General features: G+C 40.2%; 1 protein-coding gene across 2 annotated transcripts in view; it reads right to left on the bottom strand.

Moving 5' to 3' along the window:
- The window catches only part of BMPER (BMP binding endothelial regulator), a 245941-nt gene that overhangs the window by 69348 nt on the left and 157517 nt on the right, over positions 1–19076 (bottom strand). Inside the window, exon 12 of one of the 2 annotated variants that reach the window (XM_050783275.1) lies at positions 5558–5887. The exons of the other annotated variant lie outside the window; for it this stretch is intronic. Within the exon in view, the coding sequence (XP_050639232.1) occupies positions 5558–5887 (330 nt within the window). The remainder of the gene's footprint in view (positions 1–5557; positions 5888–19076) is intronic. 2 annotated transcript variants of the gene reach the window in all.

Raw genomic sequence — 19076 nt, 5'->3', positions numbered from 1 at the left:
GAAAGGAGAGGCTTTCATGAAGAGTCTTCTGAGGCTCAACCCAAAACAAATGACAAACTTTTCTAGCCAGAGTTTTTATGTCTCAAATGTGTGTTTTCTTACTGTTCTGGCAACATCCTGGCAGTGCCTGAGTCTCCCCAGTGAATGGGTGAACTCTGTACCAGTGAATGCAAGTGGCCACCTGTGGCATGGACACAAGGAAACATCTAGAGTGGATCAAGGTGTATTTCGGCCCTGGGACTTCTCTTATTCACTCTCTGTCTCCAAAGAATGGCACCCACAGAGGAAGCCTCTTTTTAACAGAATGGTCTCTGTCCACTTACCCCAATGTGTCCACGTGTTTTGTTTGTTTGTTTGTTTGTTTGTTTTTTAGACAGTCTCGCCCTGTCGCCTAGGCTGGACAGTCTCACCCTGTCGCCTAGGCTGGAGTGCAGTGGTGCAATCTCAGCTAACTGCAACCTCCGCTTCCAGGATTCAAGTAATTCTCCTGCCTCAGCCTCCTGAATAGCTGGGACTACAGGTGCACGCCGCCACACCCAGCTAATTTTTTGTATTTTAGAGATGGGTTTTCACCATGTTGCCCAGGCTGGTCTTGAACTCCTGAGCTCAGGCAATCCACCCTCTTGGCTTCCCAAAGTGCTGGGATTACAGGTATGAGCCACCGTGTGTGGCCTTTTTTTTTTTTTTTTTTTTTTTTTTTTTTTTTTTTTTTTAATGTCTTTCCTCTTGTGATCCTGACAAAAACATTTTTCATTGTGTCTGTTTTGAGCTGCTGGAAAGAGCAAAATGACTTTCCTCCTGAAAGACTTTGCTTTTGTTCCTGAAAGATCAAGATTAAGTTGATGAGCAAATGTTCAGAAGTTGGAAGATGAGGTGGTGATGGGAAAGGAGAAATAGTGGGAGGGAGCGTGGGAGGGAAGAAGAGAGAGAGAGAGGATCTGGTCTAGTTATGAAATTGGCATAAGGCAGCAACATCAGAGTAATATGTGGAAGATCAGGAAGAAATAACCAGAGGTAAGACTCTTAAGCCAATACACCCGAAGTTTGGATACAGTCCAAGAGGAGAGAAGGCTGACAGATCGCATTCCTATGATTAGGTCACACAACTGCCACAAGAGTTACTTCAAAGAGAGATACTGGTAGAATAACCCTCAGTCTAAAACTGGGTTTCTCAAGAAATAAATGGAAAGACCCATGAGGAAATCCCTGTATGGTCAATGGAAGAAATAGAAACATTCTTAGGCCAAAGAAAATTTTAGAGATTTCTTGGTTGAAAGAAGAGTCTGAGTTCAGAAAAGAAATTAAATAGACTTAGATAAAGAAAAAAGAAAGAGAGCCACAGGAAAGTCTCTTTGGGGAATAATTTGATAAGGAGAAGCCAGTGATGGGACCAGGTAGGAGAGAAGGGACATGCTGCTAGAAATCCACAGGCTGGGCTGACCTCCCATGTGGATCTCTGTAAGAACACCATGTCAACTCTGGCAACCACGACTATCATAGAAAATGAATTCTATTTCTTCATACCCTATCATCTAACACATTATATAGCACATAGTATGTACTCAGTAAATAAAGGAATTACCCTGGTAACGTAGATATACTGAATCTGTGAAGCCAAAGAGATTGTGAGTTTCATGCTTGTCAAGACACTGAAATAACCATTTTGAAAGAAGACAAGCAAACTATAAGATGATTTGTAATACACTCTGTCAGGTATTAAGAAACTTGACCTCATAAGCCTGTAGCCAGGCAGCTGGCCAGCAAGAGAAATGAGAGGAGAAAATCAATTCCATACAAAGTCTAACTTTCACAGCACAATTCTGAAGATTTTCCATGTTGCAAAATTTTCCAAACTACAAATCTCTTTCCTAGACAGCAGGCAAATACTGTTCTTCTAAGCACCACAAATGGTCGAGAATGTACACACCAGGGATTTCCAACGTCTTTACTACTGACAATGATATACTAAGTTTGAGACTTTGGGCAACTGAGTTCATGGGAATTCAACTCACGGTGAATGACTGTGTTCTTTCTTTGCAGTGGACTGGTGGTCCACACACTTTGAAAGATGTAGATCTGCCGTGTTTCCAGTAAACCCTTCTCAAAACTCATGACATCTCATTCATAAAACACAATCCCCAAAGTAAGAGAATAATTTGTAATTCACTCTCCTGTCTTCCTCTTTCTCCATGTCATTGTTACATTAAGAAGATTTTTCACAGACCAATGCTAGGCTTCTCATTGTAAAGGGATGATTTATTCTACTGCAGATGCCTTTGTCTGGCTATGTCATGTACATGTGTGTTTGCATGGATATTTTTACCCTCTACGTGAGCAAAATCCATACAAAGTAGATTACAGTAGTGAAAGACAAAAAACAAACAAACAAACAAACAAAAAACCTAATAAGTTGTAATTGAGGGACTTGCTCTTCCAAATAATATTTTAAATAGGCATCTTATGAGATGAAAACAACGTGGAAGGGTTTGAGAGGCTGGGGATAGTCCTTCCTGCAGCTGGGATGAGTTTCTCCATTCTCTGCATGGGAAATTGGGTAGAAATAACTGGCAGAGTCAGAAGGCTAAAGCTGAAGCATATGTCTCATCTGGGGATGCGAGCAGCAGCCACATTCCTTCCACTGCAGGAAGAGCCTTCCAATTTTCCCTTCTTACCAGTGAATGCTTTACCAACTTGTTCTTTCCCCTTCAAACATGTGACCTGGCTCCAGACCACTAGTTGGGTTTTTTGCAGTTTTTGTTTAATATTGTGGATATCGTCGTTTTGTGTTGTTTGTTTTCTGCTTGTCATTGTTGCTTTTGCTGTTGTCCACTGAAAGGAGAGAGAAGGTGCAAAAAGGAGAGAGGAGGTGCAAAATTTGTAGCTATACCATAGTGAGGTTTACAAATTGATAGTTTTTCTATTCAAATTTTACACCAAAGAAAGGGGAAGGTAGGATGTATTCTCTGGGTTCACCAAGTGTAAAGCTCTACCAAAAATAAAGTAAAAAGCCATGTTCTCCATGTGTTAATGCTTTCAGGTAGATGTGATGTAATTCTTTCAGGTAAAGTTGATGAAGTGAACAGATGGTAGAAAGGAAATATTTTTAAATTATTTGCTAAGTGTCAAGAGTCGAGGTGGGAGTGTGTGGTGGAAGTGGGTAATGCTCTTTCAAGCTACTAAGCCCTAGTTCTACCCCGCTTTTTATATTAGCTAAGCAACTACAGCCTAATTCCACCCAAACTGCACAGCCACCTGTGCTACCCTGCCAAATGATCCCCTCGTAAGCACAGAGTACATAAACTGCAGGGTCAAAGAGTCATTCTTCCCATCTCCCATTTTCCAGCTGCAGGCTTGATTTTTTGAAGAAACTTGCTATTTTGAAGAAAGTGCCCTTTGATCACATGAGCTTATACATTTTTTTTTAAATCTCTGAAAGAACACTCAAAGCACAATCTGTGATATTTTAAATAGATAATCAATAGGTGATAAAAAGAAAATATCCCTAAAGGGTAGTTCAAACTGAGATGGAAAGACCAGGGTGGAAAACACTATTGTCTGGAAACAGAATTGTTTCATTCAAAGAATAAGAGAAAAGCAAGTTCAATGCCCACAGGAATAGAATTCTTCTCTAGGAAGCAGAGGGCTTGTGTGATTCGTGTGCTACAGGAAATTGTTCAGCTGGGTATTGAGTGCCATGAAAATTACTTGCATCTTGGAAAGAGAGATGGAAAAAAATAAAAGAAATTGTAAAACTGAGTTCAAGGCACAGAACAGTTAAATTCACTAATCTAATTATGGCATTTATGATCTATTATTATTCTCTTAGCCTCATCCTTTTGCTCATTTTTATAACATGGAATCTTTGTAAAGAGTACATTTATTCCATAAGGTTCTGTCAGCTGCGAATGGAACACTATCGAACCTCTTAGGCTGTTAGTAATCTTCAAGTACTCAAGATTTCTTTGAGAACTAGGCTGTGGTTGACTAATAATTTCCATATCAGTAGAATCTATTGTGTTCAGCTAGCTTGCAAATTGTCAAGGTGCTTTTAATTAGTGCTGTGTAATAACGGGTCATCTTATGTACACTTTACAGAGAGCCAAAAAACTTTGCCTCCTTGAAAGGAATGACCTGGGGCCTACATTTACAGAGTGCCATGTCTTTTGGATATAAGAGCAGGTGTGTGAATTTTCTGAGCAGGACTAATTCCTCTAAACTTGAATGAGTAGATCTCTCACAACTGTGAAATAAAGAATAGGAATCTTTTCTTCCTTTATAAAATGTTCCAGTATATTAATACTTAACATTCTGTCACTGAAAACATGTTATACTCGAACTAAAAGCTCCCTGGGCTGCTTCTTGGTTTCCTGCCTTTGTCTAGCTAAGCTGGCATTCCATAAGCTCAAATCAACTTATCAAAATACATTTTGGCTTGAATTGAAGTAATTACCAGGGTTCTGAAGGTACGGTAGAAACAGTCTCCATAGCCTCTGAAAAGTGCCTGCTTTGTCAAATGTTTCATTATCTAAAGAAACAGGAACCCAACTGATAACTTTCACACTTGTTACATTCTTATCAATGCAAACAGCAAGAAATACACTCATTTCCTTAAAAGTATCATGCTTTTTTAAAAAAATAGAGTATGCCAAAGGAAAGGCAGTGCAATGTCCAACTGACAAAAGATACATATTAACCAAAGGTACCAGGGAAGGAACCCTACGTGATATACAAAATGTGAAAATGAGCTGAATTTATGCTCTGGGGCTGATATTCAAGAACTGAGTTCTGCTTCTAAGATGCCTTTCTTAGGTAGCAAATAACAGACAAGAGTTTGAGCCTGGTGGACCACTGGCAGTCAAAATTAGTTTGGCCCAAGGGGGAATATATCTGCTCTTGGAGTGGAAAGGGAGAGACCAGTGAGCCTACAGCACCATGGGCTGCTGAGAAAGAAGGGGCCTCGGTGGCACAGAATAGCCACGTGGGTTATGGCTACTCCTGCATATCAGAGTTTGCCAAGGACAAGCCCTTCTGCTGTGGACATTTATGTTTCTTTTGAACATCACTGATATTAAGCTGTTTACTTTTGAGGACTCCGCTGCAAAGTCTTGGGCAGATGGTAACACAGAAACACTATTTCTCCCAGATGTGAAACTGCACATAGCTGGCTGAGCTGGGAGACACTGACAATTCCAAGCTGGGCATCCATGGCCTAAAAGAGCAACAAAACTCGAGAGAGGGGTTATGTGGAGAGTACAACTGCTATTTTTAGACAGAGGATGGAAAGGTTCTGGATGTGGGAAGATTGCAAGACTGGTGGGACTGGCATCCAATTGCAAGACTCCATATGGTGCAAATGTCTCCAGCTGTTTGTGGCATCTTCAGGATGTGCCTTCCCTGTGAGTGGGGATGAGGCAAGTCCCGCAGTTGGAACCTGGCTCTGCCTTGGGTTTTTCCTCGGAGGAGGAACCACATCTCCTGAGTACTCTAACGGAGCAATGCTGCTGAACGGGTAAGTGAGGCGGAGGCTAGACCAAGAGGGAGGCCACAGATGCCCCACCTGCTTTGGTGGTCACTTTCAAGAGGTAGCCATCCAGGTCGATGTGGAAGTGCGGCGCGCGGCAGGGGAGCGCGATGCGCGAGCCGTTCCAGCGCACGGTAAGGTGCTGCTGCAGGCTGACCCTGCTCTCGCCCAGCACCAGCTCCACCGACTTGGTCCACGAGAAGGAGCGCGTCCGGCGGGCGTCGTTCTTCACCAGCACCTGGAAGGGCGAGGCAGGGGAGGAGCAGTCTTTTGTCAAAACGTACTGACACGTCCCCTGAAAGTTAAATGTCCGACCGTCAAAAGTGTTGTAGTGGGGATCTCCAAACACCGTGCAAACGCCGGGCTCTGCGGAGGAGTGAGAGACAAAAGCCGGGTCACAAACCAAGCCAAGGATTTACAGAGAAATCAGGGGCACCTGCTGGGTAAGAGGGAGACTTAGCAGAGATACACTAAGGGAAATCAATTTTTTTATTTAAAAAAAAAAAAAGTCGTCGTTTTTAAAGGTTTGTGCCAAACCTCACAGAATACTCAGAATACTTCTGGTTCTTTCATACTTGAAAGCTATTTTAAAACCTCTGAATTTTCGAAGCATGCCTATTTTGTAGCCTAGATATGCTTCCATGGTCTTAACGTTAGGAATGAAGAAACTGAACTAAGATAACTAAGAACTGGTCTTACTTCACAACCCACATATACAAGAGCAAAGTAAATATATAAATAAACAAATAGCAGCAACATCAGTGACAATACACCAAGACATTAGCATGATTTCCATTTAACTAATTCAAAAAAATTAGAAACACGATGTGCTAAATGTTTCTCATGCTCTTAAGGAAAACTGATATTCAACACCCATGTATTTCCGTAGGACAAATCAACAGAACTGCCAGATACAAGTTTAATAGTGTCAGGAAACAAATTACTAATAATATTTACGGATAGTCTTTATATGTTTTCCAAAAATTCCTATGTTTTGATCTAAGGACCATGATCTAAAACTGGATGAAAAATAAGTTACAAAACATAATTTAGTACAGTTAAGAAATCCCAATGGAGTCATCATTCTGAAATATCATTAATTCAAATACTTATGAGATCAAAGGGAAGTTTTACACTTTGGGGCAGTCCAAAGATTTTTATAGAAAATTAAATATTTTTTTAAAACAAATCTTGGCGTTGGTTTGTTCTGCATGTAAATATATTTTATCTGTTTTCAAAAAGGCATGAAGCAACCAGGAAATGAGGAATCCATTTAGAGATATTAGCCCAAATAATAAAAAAAAAAACTATAATAAAAAGCACAATTTCCAGTCAACACTAGAATAATAGCCAGATCAAGAATAATAACCAGAATAAAAATACCAGGTCAAGAATATGAGAACGTCATATAAGTAATTTCTCAGAATATCTAAGGGAAGAATTGAGTCAAGACAGAGGAAGGATGTGCCAGCTGATCTGATAGGACCAAAGGGATCCAATGGAAACATTTGCTTTTAATTTCTAAAGTGTTTGGAGAGTAATGTTGCTTTATGTTATGATATATTATGTCATTTTATATGTCAATTTCATATGACTCCATACAAAGCACATACATTTGGAACTTAATAAATTAATTTTTTGTTTTAAATTGGTTTTTCTTGTCAATATTTAATAGAGACTATAAAAGGAAAAGTTTTGGCATTTATGAGAATTTCAATGAACAAATATTTTAAAGAATATATAAAAGGCACTCCTCGGGGTGCAGGGTGGAAAAAGTAGGTGGAAGAGACACATTTTGAAAGCTCAGCAGTAATACTAGAATTTACCCTCCCTTTCTGCTCCTTTCTTATTTGCTTTCTTGGTCGCTTTTCCTTCTGACTCCTATTTTACATGGTGTGTTGCTTCACATTTTACCCTCTCCCCACCTTCCTAATTCTGTACCTTCTCAACTAGTTCCCAGCTATTTAACCTCTTCAGAGTGCATTTATCAGTCCTTTCTCCATGTGATTACTTCCAAAGTCATCCTATCCCACATTTCCCCCCGACATTCTCTCTTCCTGCCCATGAAATGGAATGTCTCCCTGGCCATGAAGATGTCGCTTTTTGGTTGAGGGAGAACAAGGCAGTTCTTTGGGACCCTAAGTGGCATCAGGAGAATGACAGTTCAGAAATAATACCAACATATGCCACAAAAGGACTGTATAGTAACCTGATGCCCAGATGCACCCAGTCGAAGAGAAGGACTTTTCCGGGTCCTTAACTCCACCTTCTCAGCATGAGTGCCCAGACAAACCAACGTTTTTGAGCTTCTGAGCATGCTACAGATGGACCTCAGCTTGGAAAGGCCAAGGTACCTCCTAAGGTTTTGAAATTACACTCCTGAGGAAGTCCTCTCTCAGTGGGGAGCAGGCACAGGGAATGCCCACACCTGCTGCCCACACTCTCCTGTGGCAATCTTCTCCTTGTACCAGGGACAACAATTACATTAAAATTATCATTAATCAAAGCACTAATAGCTAACAGTTGCAGAAAGCTCATCACAGACCCTAAAACTCTTCTACATGTCTGCTGATCATGGAGGCATCATCAGAAAATTGGTATTTAGATTGTCTCCCAACATTAAACAAACAGCTAAGCACTTTGCAGTACAATCCATAAAATGAGCTATGATCTAGTCACTGAAAAAGTTTGTGAATAACCGTCATGACTGAGGAAATGCTTATGACATGTTAAGTGAAAAATCAAAAATAAAATTCTATGTACTGGATAATCTTAACTATGTTAAAATAAATATGCACAACCCCCGCCAAAACATACACACCCCAAAATTGAAAACAGTGGTTACTCCTTGGTGGAAGAACCATAAGTGACACGATTTTCTTTCTTATGCTTTTCTGTTTTTGATTTGTTGTTATTTTTTGTTTTGTTTTTAAGAGTCAGACTGTGGGTACTTGTAGATAAGGCCAATTACATGACAAAGCAAGTCTTCATAGAAGCAACAGAAGATCTCCTGCCTCAAGTGACCCTGGGGAAGCCTGAGCTTGCTCATAGCTGGGCGGGAAGCAATGAAGAATGTCCAGGGAGACTCTGGGCAAGGGAAATCATGTGTGAACAGGGCTGTCAGGAAAGATATTTTTCAAGAGGCCCTAACTTATGGAAGGGAAGGGTTTGGAAATCGGGATGATTTTTCCGTGTGACAGCAATATCGAAGAGGCCAACAAAATATCATGACTGTGAAGATGCCTGAAAATTATGTGTTGCATTTGGGGACATTTATATCATGAGCTAAAATAATTTTAAAACCTTGGCCCTTTTTCCTGGCACCTCCGGGCCCCTATGCCAGATCCCGCAGGCTCAGTGAACACGTGCACTAGAGAGTGTCTGCAAGTGAGAATTCTCAGTGTTACAAGAATCTGCCTGGCTGCAAAAGGAAAAGGCTCGAGAACACTTAGGGGACAGAAATAAACACAGCATCCTCATATAATTTTTTTCCAGTGGACCCAGTGAAATTAGCTTCAGTCCAACACATCCAGATGTCCAGTCACACTCTTTTGGAAAGCTTGGCGTGATAGGCAGAGGGAGGGAGGGAGGCTACAGAAACAGACCATCCTGAAACTAACCTTGTTTGAATATGCATAAGTCAGAGGATGGAGAGAAAGATGCCAGTTTATCACTGGTGGCACACTTTTTCATAGTCCTGTAGGTCAAATCATTAGATCTCATTTTTGTTTTGAGTTGTTTTCAACATATGGATACAAATGCACAGGTAAAGGGGGGATAAAAGATCAGAAGTGTACGAAATCAGATAATAAGAGTGTGTGTTTTTTCTCTAAGGTAATAGAATTATGTGTGACATTTCTTTTCCTCTTTCTTGTTTATGTGTATTTGCATTATTATTTACACTTACATTTCATTGTTTGCAATGACTATGTATACTTTTGGAAAAAGAATATTTGCTTTAAAAGTTTTAAAAATGCTGGATTAAAGGCATACCACTTTGATGTTCCATACCTTAATAAGATCACTATGAGAAATAAGAGAGTCACACTGCCTCTGAAATGATAGTGCCAACACTTTTCTCCTAACCATATCAGGTACATTTATTTATGTCATGGATATATTTATTCTAATGAAATGCCTTTCTTCTGAGAGCAGTGATTATTTTCAAAACATCTGTCAAAGAAAATTAAGGGAAAATTATACAATCACACATTATAAAAAAAAAAAGAGAGAAACTGAGTAAACTCTAACCCCACTCCCCTCCAAACACAACAAAACAAAAACATAAAAGCATAAGGAAGGGGAAAAAAGTATCATTCATGCTTCTGCCACTAAGAAAGAGCCACTGTTTATAATTTTGGGCATGTATTTATTTGAACATAGTTAAGATAAGTCTGTACACGAAATTTGATTTTCTATTTTTTACTTAACATGTCATAAGATTTCTCCAGTCTTTAAAATGTTTTTTCACTTTGAAAGCGCAGGATGGAACTTCTATCCTCAATCCATTACTTCAGCAAAGAGGAAGGTCTCTCCAGCTCATCATACTTTGCTACTACATGGATCACTGCATTTCCAAAAATAATGCTCTAACCATGAGGAAGCCTAACAAATAAAAAAACATGGCTTTAAACCTTTTCAGCCCAAACTGCAGGGAAACAGGCCCCATGGGACTCTGAGGTGACTGTGTCATGCAGGGGCTCCAGGAATCCCAGACAGGTAAGCGTCGTGATGATGCCAAGCTTGGGTGAAAAATCAGGAAAGGCTGTTTGTCTAGGCCCTGCCTGAACAATGACAGAGGCCTCTGATAGAAAGAGGCTGTGGTGCGACCCAGAAGGACCCGAACTTCTCCATTCAGGAGCCCCCCGCCTTGCACAGAATGTCACTGATGGCTGTTGGCCCAAAAGGGACCTAAGGGTCAGCACATGATCCACTACGTGGCACCTGGGTGCCTTCCTTGACCTCTTAAATGGGAAATAATCTAACATGTATAGGTGTGGGGGTGGAAAAGAGAGAAGCAGGTCACTTTCCACCGATCTACAATCCACCAGAAATTGTAACTGATCTGTACACAAAAAATTGATTTCAAGAAATATTGTGTAGGTATATCGTTGAATGTTATGAATTTGCTTTCACATATTTTCCATAATTCCACGAGCTCATCAACTTGAAACAAAAGAGCAAACAAAGGAAGCAGTCCCTAACTACAAGATCTCATCTAAAACACATCCAAACCCATAGCCAGGGCTAAAGTCCAGGCCTCGGTCATGGAGCCCAGTGCTGGCCCCCTTCACCTGGGCCCTGCAGTGGCCTGTGCCTGCCCAGCACTCCCTCACAGTTCACAGCACACGCACCCTTCAGCTCCCGGCCTGATGCCAGCTTCCCAAAGCAACACCCCTGGTGCCTCAGCCAAAGTCATCTGTTTCCTCTAAATTCCAAAAGCAAAACTGACCATATAGCCCAGATGTTCTGGGACAGTCTTAATTTCAAATACTCTATCTTGTAGTCACACTAAGTTTTTCCTTTTAGGGATCAAAACTAGGGTGTACCAAAGTCATAGCCTGCTTATGATAAATCATTTTCTTCCTTAGCTTATAGTTTTAGCATATTCTTAACTTCTAAGCCAGACCTTAAACTCCCTGTAAGTTTTATGTGTACCCCTCAGCGCCTGGCACACTGCCATGTATACAGAAGGTCTACAGGTAGACACGTGCCTCGTAATGACGTTTCCATCAACAACAAACCACATGAGTGACAGTGGTCCCGTAAGATTATAATACTGTATTTTACTGTAACTTTTCTATGTTTAGATGTATTTAGATACAAAAATACTTGCCATTGTGTTATCATTGCCTACAGTATTTGTACTGTACACGTTTGTAGCCTAGTAGCAATAGGGTGTGCCATTTAGCCTAGGGTTTGTGTAAGTGCACTCTCTGATGTTCGAATAATGGCAAAATTGCCTAATGATGCACTTCTCAGAACATATTCCTACCATTAAGCAACATATAATGGTACATATGTAATACATGGATTCATTTTTTCATTACTTGAAAAAATTACTGCTGTAACACATATCATGTATCAATAAATATCTGTTGAATGAATGAGTTAGTTAATTAATTTGAGAACATATTTTGGTGAAACAAAAATTGCCCACACTGAACTTACTAAAATAGTTCAGTGTAATGACGCATACAGCAGGTAACCAAAAGAACTGTGCCTAATCGATTAACTGAATAATTAATTAATGCTTTCAGAATAAAGAGACTATTAGGAAAAAAATTCTGAAAAGTCAGGAACATTATGGGGAAACTATGTCTGGTGCCAAGAAAGCTAGCTGAGAAATTCAAATCCATGGCAGTCCAATTTCTCCATTTGAATAGAGATAACCTACCCTACCAAAAAGTATTGTCAAAATCAGAAAGCTACATCAGAATCAGAACAACATGGGAAAAGAACTTACCTCTAATGCCTAATATGACCAAGAGAGGTAGGCAGAATAATGGGCCCCCAAACATATCCACCTCCTAATGCCCAGAACCTGTGACTATGTTATTTACATGGCAAGAGGGAATTAAGTTTGCAAATGGAATCAAGGTTACTAATCGGCTGACCTCAATATGGGCACTTCTGAAAGGGGTGAATGTATTCACAAGGGCCCTTAGTGAAAGAGGAAGGCAGGTGCATGGCCCTTATAGTGTGAAAGGGACTCAACCTGCTGTTGGCAAGTCTGAAGCTAGAGGAAGGGGTCAGGAGTGAAGGAATGTGGGCAACCTTCAGAAACTGGAAAAGAGAAAAACAAACAAACAAACCAAAAAATGGATTCTCTCCCCTAGGGCATTCAGAAGAAACACAGCCCTGCTGACACCTTGATTTTAGCCCACTGAGACCCTTTTCAGACTCCTGACCTCCAGAACTGTAAAACAATACATTCGTGCTGTGTTAAGCCAGTGAGCGGTAATTTGTCATCTGTAGCCATAGGTAACTAGTACACTTAGCAACATTAAACATGGTTAGTATAAAATAACTAGTATATGCCAAGTACCATGTCAGATGCTTTCCATATTTTCAGTATCCCCTTTCATCCTCACTATCCCCCTTCATCCTCACTATGTCTGTGCACATTGTATATTCATACCCTAATACCCTAAATTTTTAGCAATGAGTTTGAAGAAGTTGCCTTATTGCCCATGGTTTCTCAGCCAATACTTGTAAAGATGGAATCCAACCCAAGACACTGTGGCTTCAAGGCCATTCCTTTCCCCACAGCATCCTGCAAAGTTGTTAACTAGCTGGGGGCACAGAGCTCTTTGAGAATCTGAAGAAATATGTAGATACTCATATCCTCTCAAATGTAGAGGTTCATAAAGACTCTGTCAAAAGACTGATCAATGCTGTCCTACGAGTCTGGGAAGTTTAGATTAAGAATACTTATCTATAAGTTAATTATAAACGATAATACATGATTCCCTTATATAATGTGTTTTTATTTCATCTCCACAACTACATTAAATGTTTCTGAGCTCAGGGTCTGTATCAACTTTTTATTCGGGTCCTCCAGAGCACCTTCCGGAATGCCGAAAGCTCACTGAATGTTAATATACAGTTCACACAGAAGATGCATTTTTGCCACTCTCACTATCCAAGATCCGACCTTAAAACACCTTCTTCTCTATTTAAACCAGAAGTTTTTATTTGTCAATTGAGAGAACAGTATATCTGACCTAAAGAGATGGGTTTCACATCTCCAAGTTAACCCGGCTTCCAGCTTTAAAGCCTCCTTGGAGTTGGCAGACATTAAGCATATTACTGCTTTTAAGAGTCTTGTGTTTGACTCCTGATTTTGTCACTTAAGACTTAGAAAATCATGCACAAACTACCTGCATAACCTCAATTTGTTTGCCTATAACATGACTCTAAGAACAATTACCTTGCAGGGTGATTATAAAGATAGCACTGCAAAGCTGCCACGATCATAAGAGATACTCAGAGTAGTCATTATTCATTTCCTTATTATAAATGGTACGCAAATCTAGCAAATAGTTATCTACCGCTGGCTAAAATGGGGTTGAGAAAGACTGTAACAAACTTAGAAAGTATAGATTTGTTGAAAAGACAAGGTAAATTGAGATAGTCTATAAAAGACATAAAATACAGATTTAGGGCTAGAATGAAGTAAGCCTTCTAGTCCGAAAGAAGAATGTAAATAAAGTCATGGACATAGATAAGAGGGCAGCTTACACAAGAAGAGCAGGAGGCCAATCAAACCGGAGTGCAGAGCTGCTTTGGGAAATACAAGACACCCAAGTTGTCTAAATAAATTGGCCTGTGATTCATTGCCAGCCTGAGAAGTTTAAATGTATTCCAAAGAACCAGCATTTCTTGATATGTTTCCTGTGAAACATCAATCCTGCCTGTTGCCCTGCCAAAATAAGTAGAAATTAAAATAAAAAAAAAAAAAAGCTCTGCCGCTCAAATTAGTTTTGGAGGCGCTCTATCCTCCATCAGCCTCCTTCACCATGCACATCAGCATATTAAGGGCTCTGAGAATTCTGCAGTAAGGAAACACATTTAAGTTTACTTGACCCAGCATTTCCTGAGTGTATTTAATCACAGAACCTTGTTTTGAAAATATTACTCATTATTATCCCTCAGCACTAGTGTTTTATAAAACAAATTCTGGGAAACTGCAAGAGACCAGTGAAGGAAGTTGGCATAGGTCTCCATGAAAGCCAAGTTTGGGTTCTGACAGGGGTGTGCAAAAACGGGTGAAGGAGAAGAGAGATGGAGATTACATGCAAGCAATAGGATGAGTGTCCAGCTGCCATGGGAATGGCAAGGAAAGTATTTATTCAAAAAACATCACAAAGAGACAATCAAGCAAACCTGATGATTGATTAGGAACATGGGGGAGAAATGCCAAAAGTATGAGAAATAACATCAAGGTTCAAATCTTGTGCAGCTGGGACATGGGGGCGCCAGAATTCAGTCAACAAATAGGGATTGGAAACAGCCATTAGCCCCTCCATCCAACTCCCAGCTCAAATAATTGGGGGAATCAAAGGTAGAAACTATTAACAAAATTCGAATGCAATACTCTGAAAGAAGAATGTGTTCTCCAAGAAGCTGAGATCTACCACATTAGCATCTTGTTAAGAAGTGAGATGTTAAGGACCTCAAAGCTTAAACAAATCTGAAACCAGAGTGAGAAAGTACAGAAAGGGCACCATGAAAGTAGAGCTGTGAGTTTACGAGATGAAAAAGCAAAAAGTAAAACAACAGATACTTGCACTAAAGAAGGATACGGGAAGTCAGAGAAGAGGGGTGGAGCAATGAGTGAGGGCAGAAGGGAACAGAGATAAGGAGAAAGAATGACAGCATTCATGAATATGAATTTCACACCAAAGGGCCATACATAGCACAGCTAATGAGTCATCTCTCCATACTCCCAGCAAAGGTTACAACTGAAGTATTGTAACCCAAGAGACTGAAGAGGTTAAAGTGACCTCATAAACGTAGGTAAGTTTTTTAAAAAGTGAGTAAATACAACCACTTGTAAGTAGAAGCCGCTAGTTATGTATAAAAGAAAGTAACTGGCAAACCTCATATCTATTTAGAAGTGAACTTCCAAAATGAATAAAAATTTAGTCAATAGAGAACAGAGAATAGTGCATAAAAGTTTGGGCTTTGGAGTCTCGTAGGCCAGTGTATTAGCTGACCACAAACTATTTAATTTCTCTCACCCTCAGGCTAATGATGGCTTCTAATTCATAGGAACATGGTAAGGATTAAATGGCAAAATGGAGAGCATTTATCACAATACCTGACTGATATGGACTAATGTTCAATAAGTCACCGTTAGTTATAGGAGCAATTGCAGAGGTAGTAGAAGTAGCAATTTTTGTTGCTTTTATTTTGCTCATAGGAGATGTGACCTCCAAAGAGGAATAAATCTGCCTCAGCTCTGCATATAGTAATGTATAATTAATTATACAGTACTTTCCACCAAGTGTATTTTTTAAGTTTCACAGCTTGGGGTTTCTATTGTTCATTTGTTTTGTCATTTAGCTGTATTTTAGGTGTGTCATTACCAAGGCGTTTCCGTCACACATAACCTCAGTCAAAACTGGACACTTGCAACTTTACTGAGATTCAACATGGCAGCCTTGGCTATATTGTACCAGATGTCTAATAATGAATTCGCATATCTTTTTCTATATAAAATGCGTTCTTTCGAAATTAAGCAAGAAACTAGCTTTTAATTGAATTACGTCATAATGCTACATCTATATTAAAAATAGATTTCCCAAGCAAAAATCCAGAGAGGCCTATAGAATGAATACTGGATTAGGAGATTTTTAAAAAGATGCAAGTCCTCATCCCAGCTGTTTCAGTTAGTACTGCTGTGAGTCTCAGTTTCCTCACCTGCAAAGTGAGATGTCTGACCTCATATTAAGATCCCTTCACTTACAAATTTCCTGATGCTAAAATGGTGATGAGCTCCAGAGGCAGGGCAACTCTGCTCTTACCCATTCCTGGTGGAGATTATACACAGAGTTATTTCAAGTTTAAAACTATATGTACTTAAAAAGAAAATTTGGGGAGATCTTCACTTGACCCCAGTAACTTGAGTTACCAAGAGAAAAAAAAAACTGGAAAAACTAGTAGACATGGAAAACAAACAAAATGGAAAACCAAGCCAGTTTGATTTGTCAGTGAGCTCAGAGCATACCAACCACCACTTCTCTGTATTTGAGCAGAAAGACGGAGATGCCACAGTAGAAGAAAGCCTGGGGACTTGAGTCTCCATTTCCACCATGGTGTGGTTGGAGGGACAACACTGTTAATTGGAAATTCCTCTTAAAGTCCTTCACCAGTCTACAATTCTTACAAGTTGTAAAGCCCTCCAGGCCTTCTCTTCCCCTTCTTAACTTCAACTGGTTATCAAACTGTACAAAATGACAAGGAAGCTAAGGGAAGTGATTCCAGACCAAGCTTTCGGGCCAGCTACCCGGTTGGAATTCAAGCTCCACAACTACCTTGAGCATCCTTCTTAACCTCTAAGCCTCAGTTCCTTCAACTGTAAAATGGAGCTAACAGCACTATTTGACCACAAGACGGCTGTGATAATCAAATGAAACTAAATGAGACTGCCCAAGATAGTGTTTAGAGACGGCAGATGCCAAATAATTATTAGCTGCTGCTGTTGCTGATGGTACTACCGTTGTACTATTGCTATTATTGTTATCTATGGATGATGACAGTGGTGATTGTCAATTCATCAAATAATCACTTATCAAGGACTTACTGAGTACTAACACCCTGTGGGAACTGACAATAGGTGGTAGAGAAAAGGCGATTCCTTATAACTTCAGTTTCCTTCAACTCTGTACTAATTTACAGCAAGAAAAATTAAAGTAACAATATTCCTTAGAGCAGAACAGCATATAAAACAGAAAACAAACTGATTTCCTCATGCTCCTTCCAGCCTGGTTTCTACCAGTGTGGGATCTCCCAGCCACCATGTGTGGTACAGCGGGTTTTATTTGCCACCCCTGTCTGCTATTTGGGCCTGAGGAGCAGTGTCGAGTCCGACTCCAGATGCTGGAGCAGAAACTTCAGTGGCCACTTAGCTTAACACCTCCTTGGCAGGGCTAAAGTCAACACCACAAATTCTTATTCTACAAGCATCTTGAGCTCTGGTTTCGAATTTCCTTGCTTTCCTGAGTTAAGGACAGACTCTTGGTGTTAAGGGACCTGGAGTTGCTTACAGCCCCTGAGGCCAGAAACCTTGCTCAAACACAAAATCACTAATTTGCAGAACCTCTATCAGTGGAGATTTCTCATAAAATGGGCCCCTACGTTACTGTTTCATTATTTTTTTTTCTAGGGAAATAAATGAAATTGTTGTTATATTCTCCCCCTCCTACAGCCACTCTGTTTAATTGGAGCTACCTGTACGCATCCCAGAGGGCTTACGTCAGATGTGCCAAAATGAGTGGCTGTGGTGGGTGCAGGCAGCAGGCAGGGCCCCTAGGAGAGCAGGCACACCAAAGCAGCCTGCACACAGCTGGAAACTAACGCTGGGGGGTTTAAAACATCACCTGGCAACTGTGAGCCTCCTCCCACCCCGAGCTGCTGAAATTTGATATTTCCTGTTACTTGTGGGACGTGTAGTTGAGGTTATTTCAATTAAATGCACATCTGTGTTCGGCATATTCAATAAGCCTCAGTGTTATGTAATCATGAACTTGTGTTTTAAGCTGGGAATCTGATGGTTAGGTCTGATGTAGCTACAGGTACAGCTTAATGAACCTATGACAGCAGGGACTGGGCATGCACGTCTGGGCTGCCTTTGTCTCTGCTTTTGTAGATGGCTGAGAGATTAAATTTTCTCATATACTCAATCTGTCAATCTCAGTCTCTCTCTCTCTGCCCCTCCCTCCATCCCTCTCTCCCTCTCTTTCTCTATACACACCTCACACGCACCGTTCTTGTTAGTGACAACTTTGACACTGTATTATTTATGTCAGAAAACAGATATCTTGCCAGCAAAGAATTTATCTGATTCAGGTCTCTGTTGGGTGGTTAGATCAAGATTCTACCTACTATTTGCCAACACTCAGTAAAACAACATCTTGCATAAACAAAATGCTACACACAAAACAGGCGAGTGGCCTCCCTGTCACCTACTCCGTGCTCATGTGAGCCCAGCGGAGGCAAGTCCAGACTGACTTAAGGCTAGAGACTCACACTTTGGCAAGAAACAGCATTTGCAAGAAAGCTTTATAAAGTTTGTGTAGCCTACTCCAAATATTTTATTTTAAATAAATCATCAAAATCAAATCTAATTCTTTTCAGTTGAAAAGGGAGAAAGAGAGGCTGTTCCATGTTATAAAAAGACAGCAATGCTTTTTCATACTTCCTTCAGGTCTGATTTTCAGAGGACTTTTGTTCCCCTATTTTGAGAGAGTCATCATTGCTCCTTCAGGCCAACCCTACAAAAACTGTCCTACTGTGGGTAGGACAACAGTTTGTGCCTCCTCTATTATTTCTTACCTACAGAATTGTAAATTACCATTACTGCTGACTGTTATAAGGAGAGACCCGTAAGAATGTTCTCACATGTACTTCAAGTTTCCTCTTCGTTACTCCTTTCAAAGATCTGAGACAGCCCCCAAACACTACCAAGATTAAAACTAACCCAGGCAATAAGTGAGAAATTCTGTGGGATTTTAAGAACAGATAATGTAATGCCATTACTGCTGGAAATAATGCAACATTCATTTAACTACCACAGGTAACCAAAATAAATTGGAGAGTATTTGAAGCTCTATAATCAATCCATTTAATTTACATATGCATTTATTTGTGCATGGATGTATTCTTGCCTCCTCTCAGAAAAGGGTGGGAAGCAGCTTACAGACATACAAAGTAAATAGTTGAAAACATGTAAGAGTGGACATATATGATGAAGCCAGGAGTAAGCCTATTACTCAAAACCTGCATGCTTTTAGAGGTGGAGTATAAATTTATTTTTAGCTTCCTAGCC

The sequence above is a fragment of the Macaca thibetana genome, chromosome 3 (assembly GCF_024542745.1).
Source record: "Macaca thibetana thibetana isolate TM-01 chromosome 3, ASM2454274v1, whole genome shotgun sequence".
NCBI classification, from domain to species: domain Eukaryota; kingdom Metazoa; phylum Chordata; class Mammalia; order Primates; family Cercopithecidae; genus Macaca; species Macaca thibetana.
Note: the sequence above shows the minus strand (reverse complement) of the source record. Positions and strands in the feature narration are given on the sequence as shown.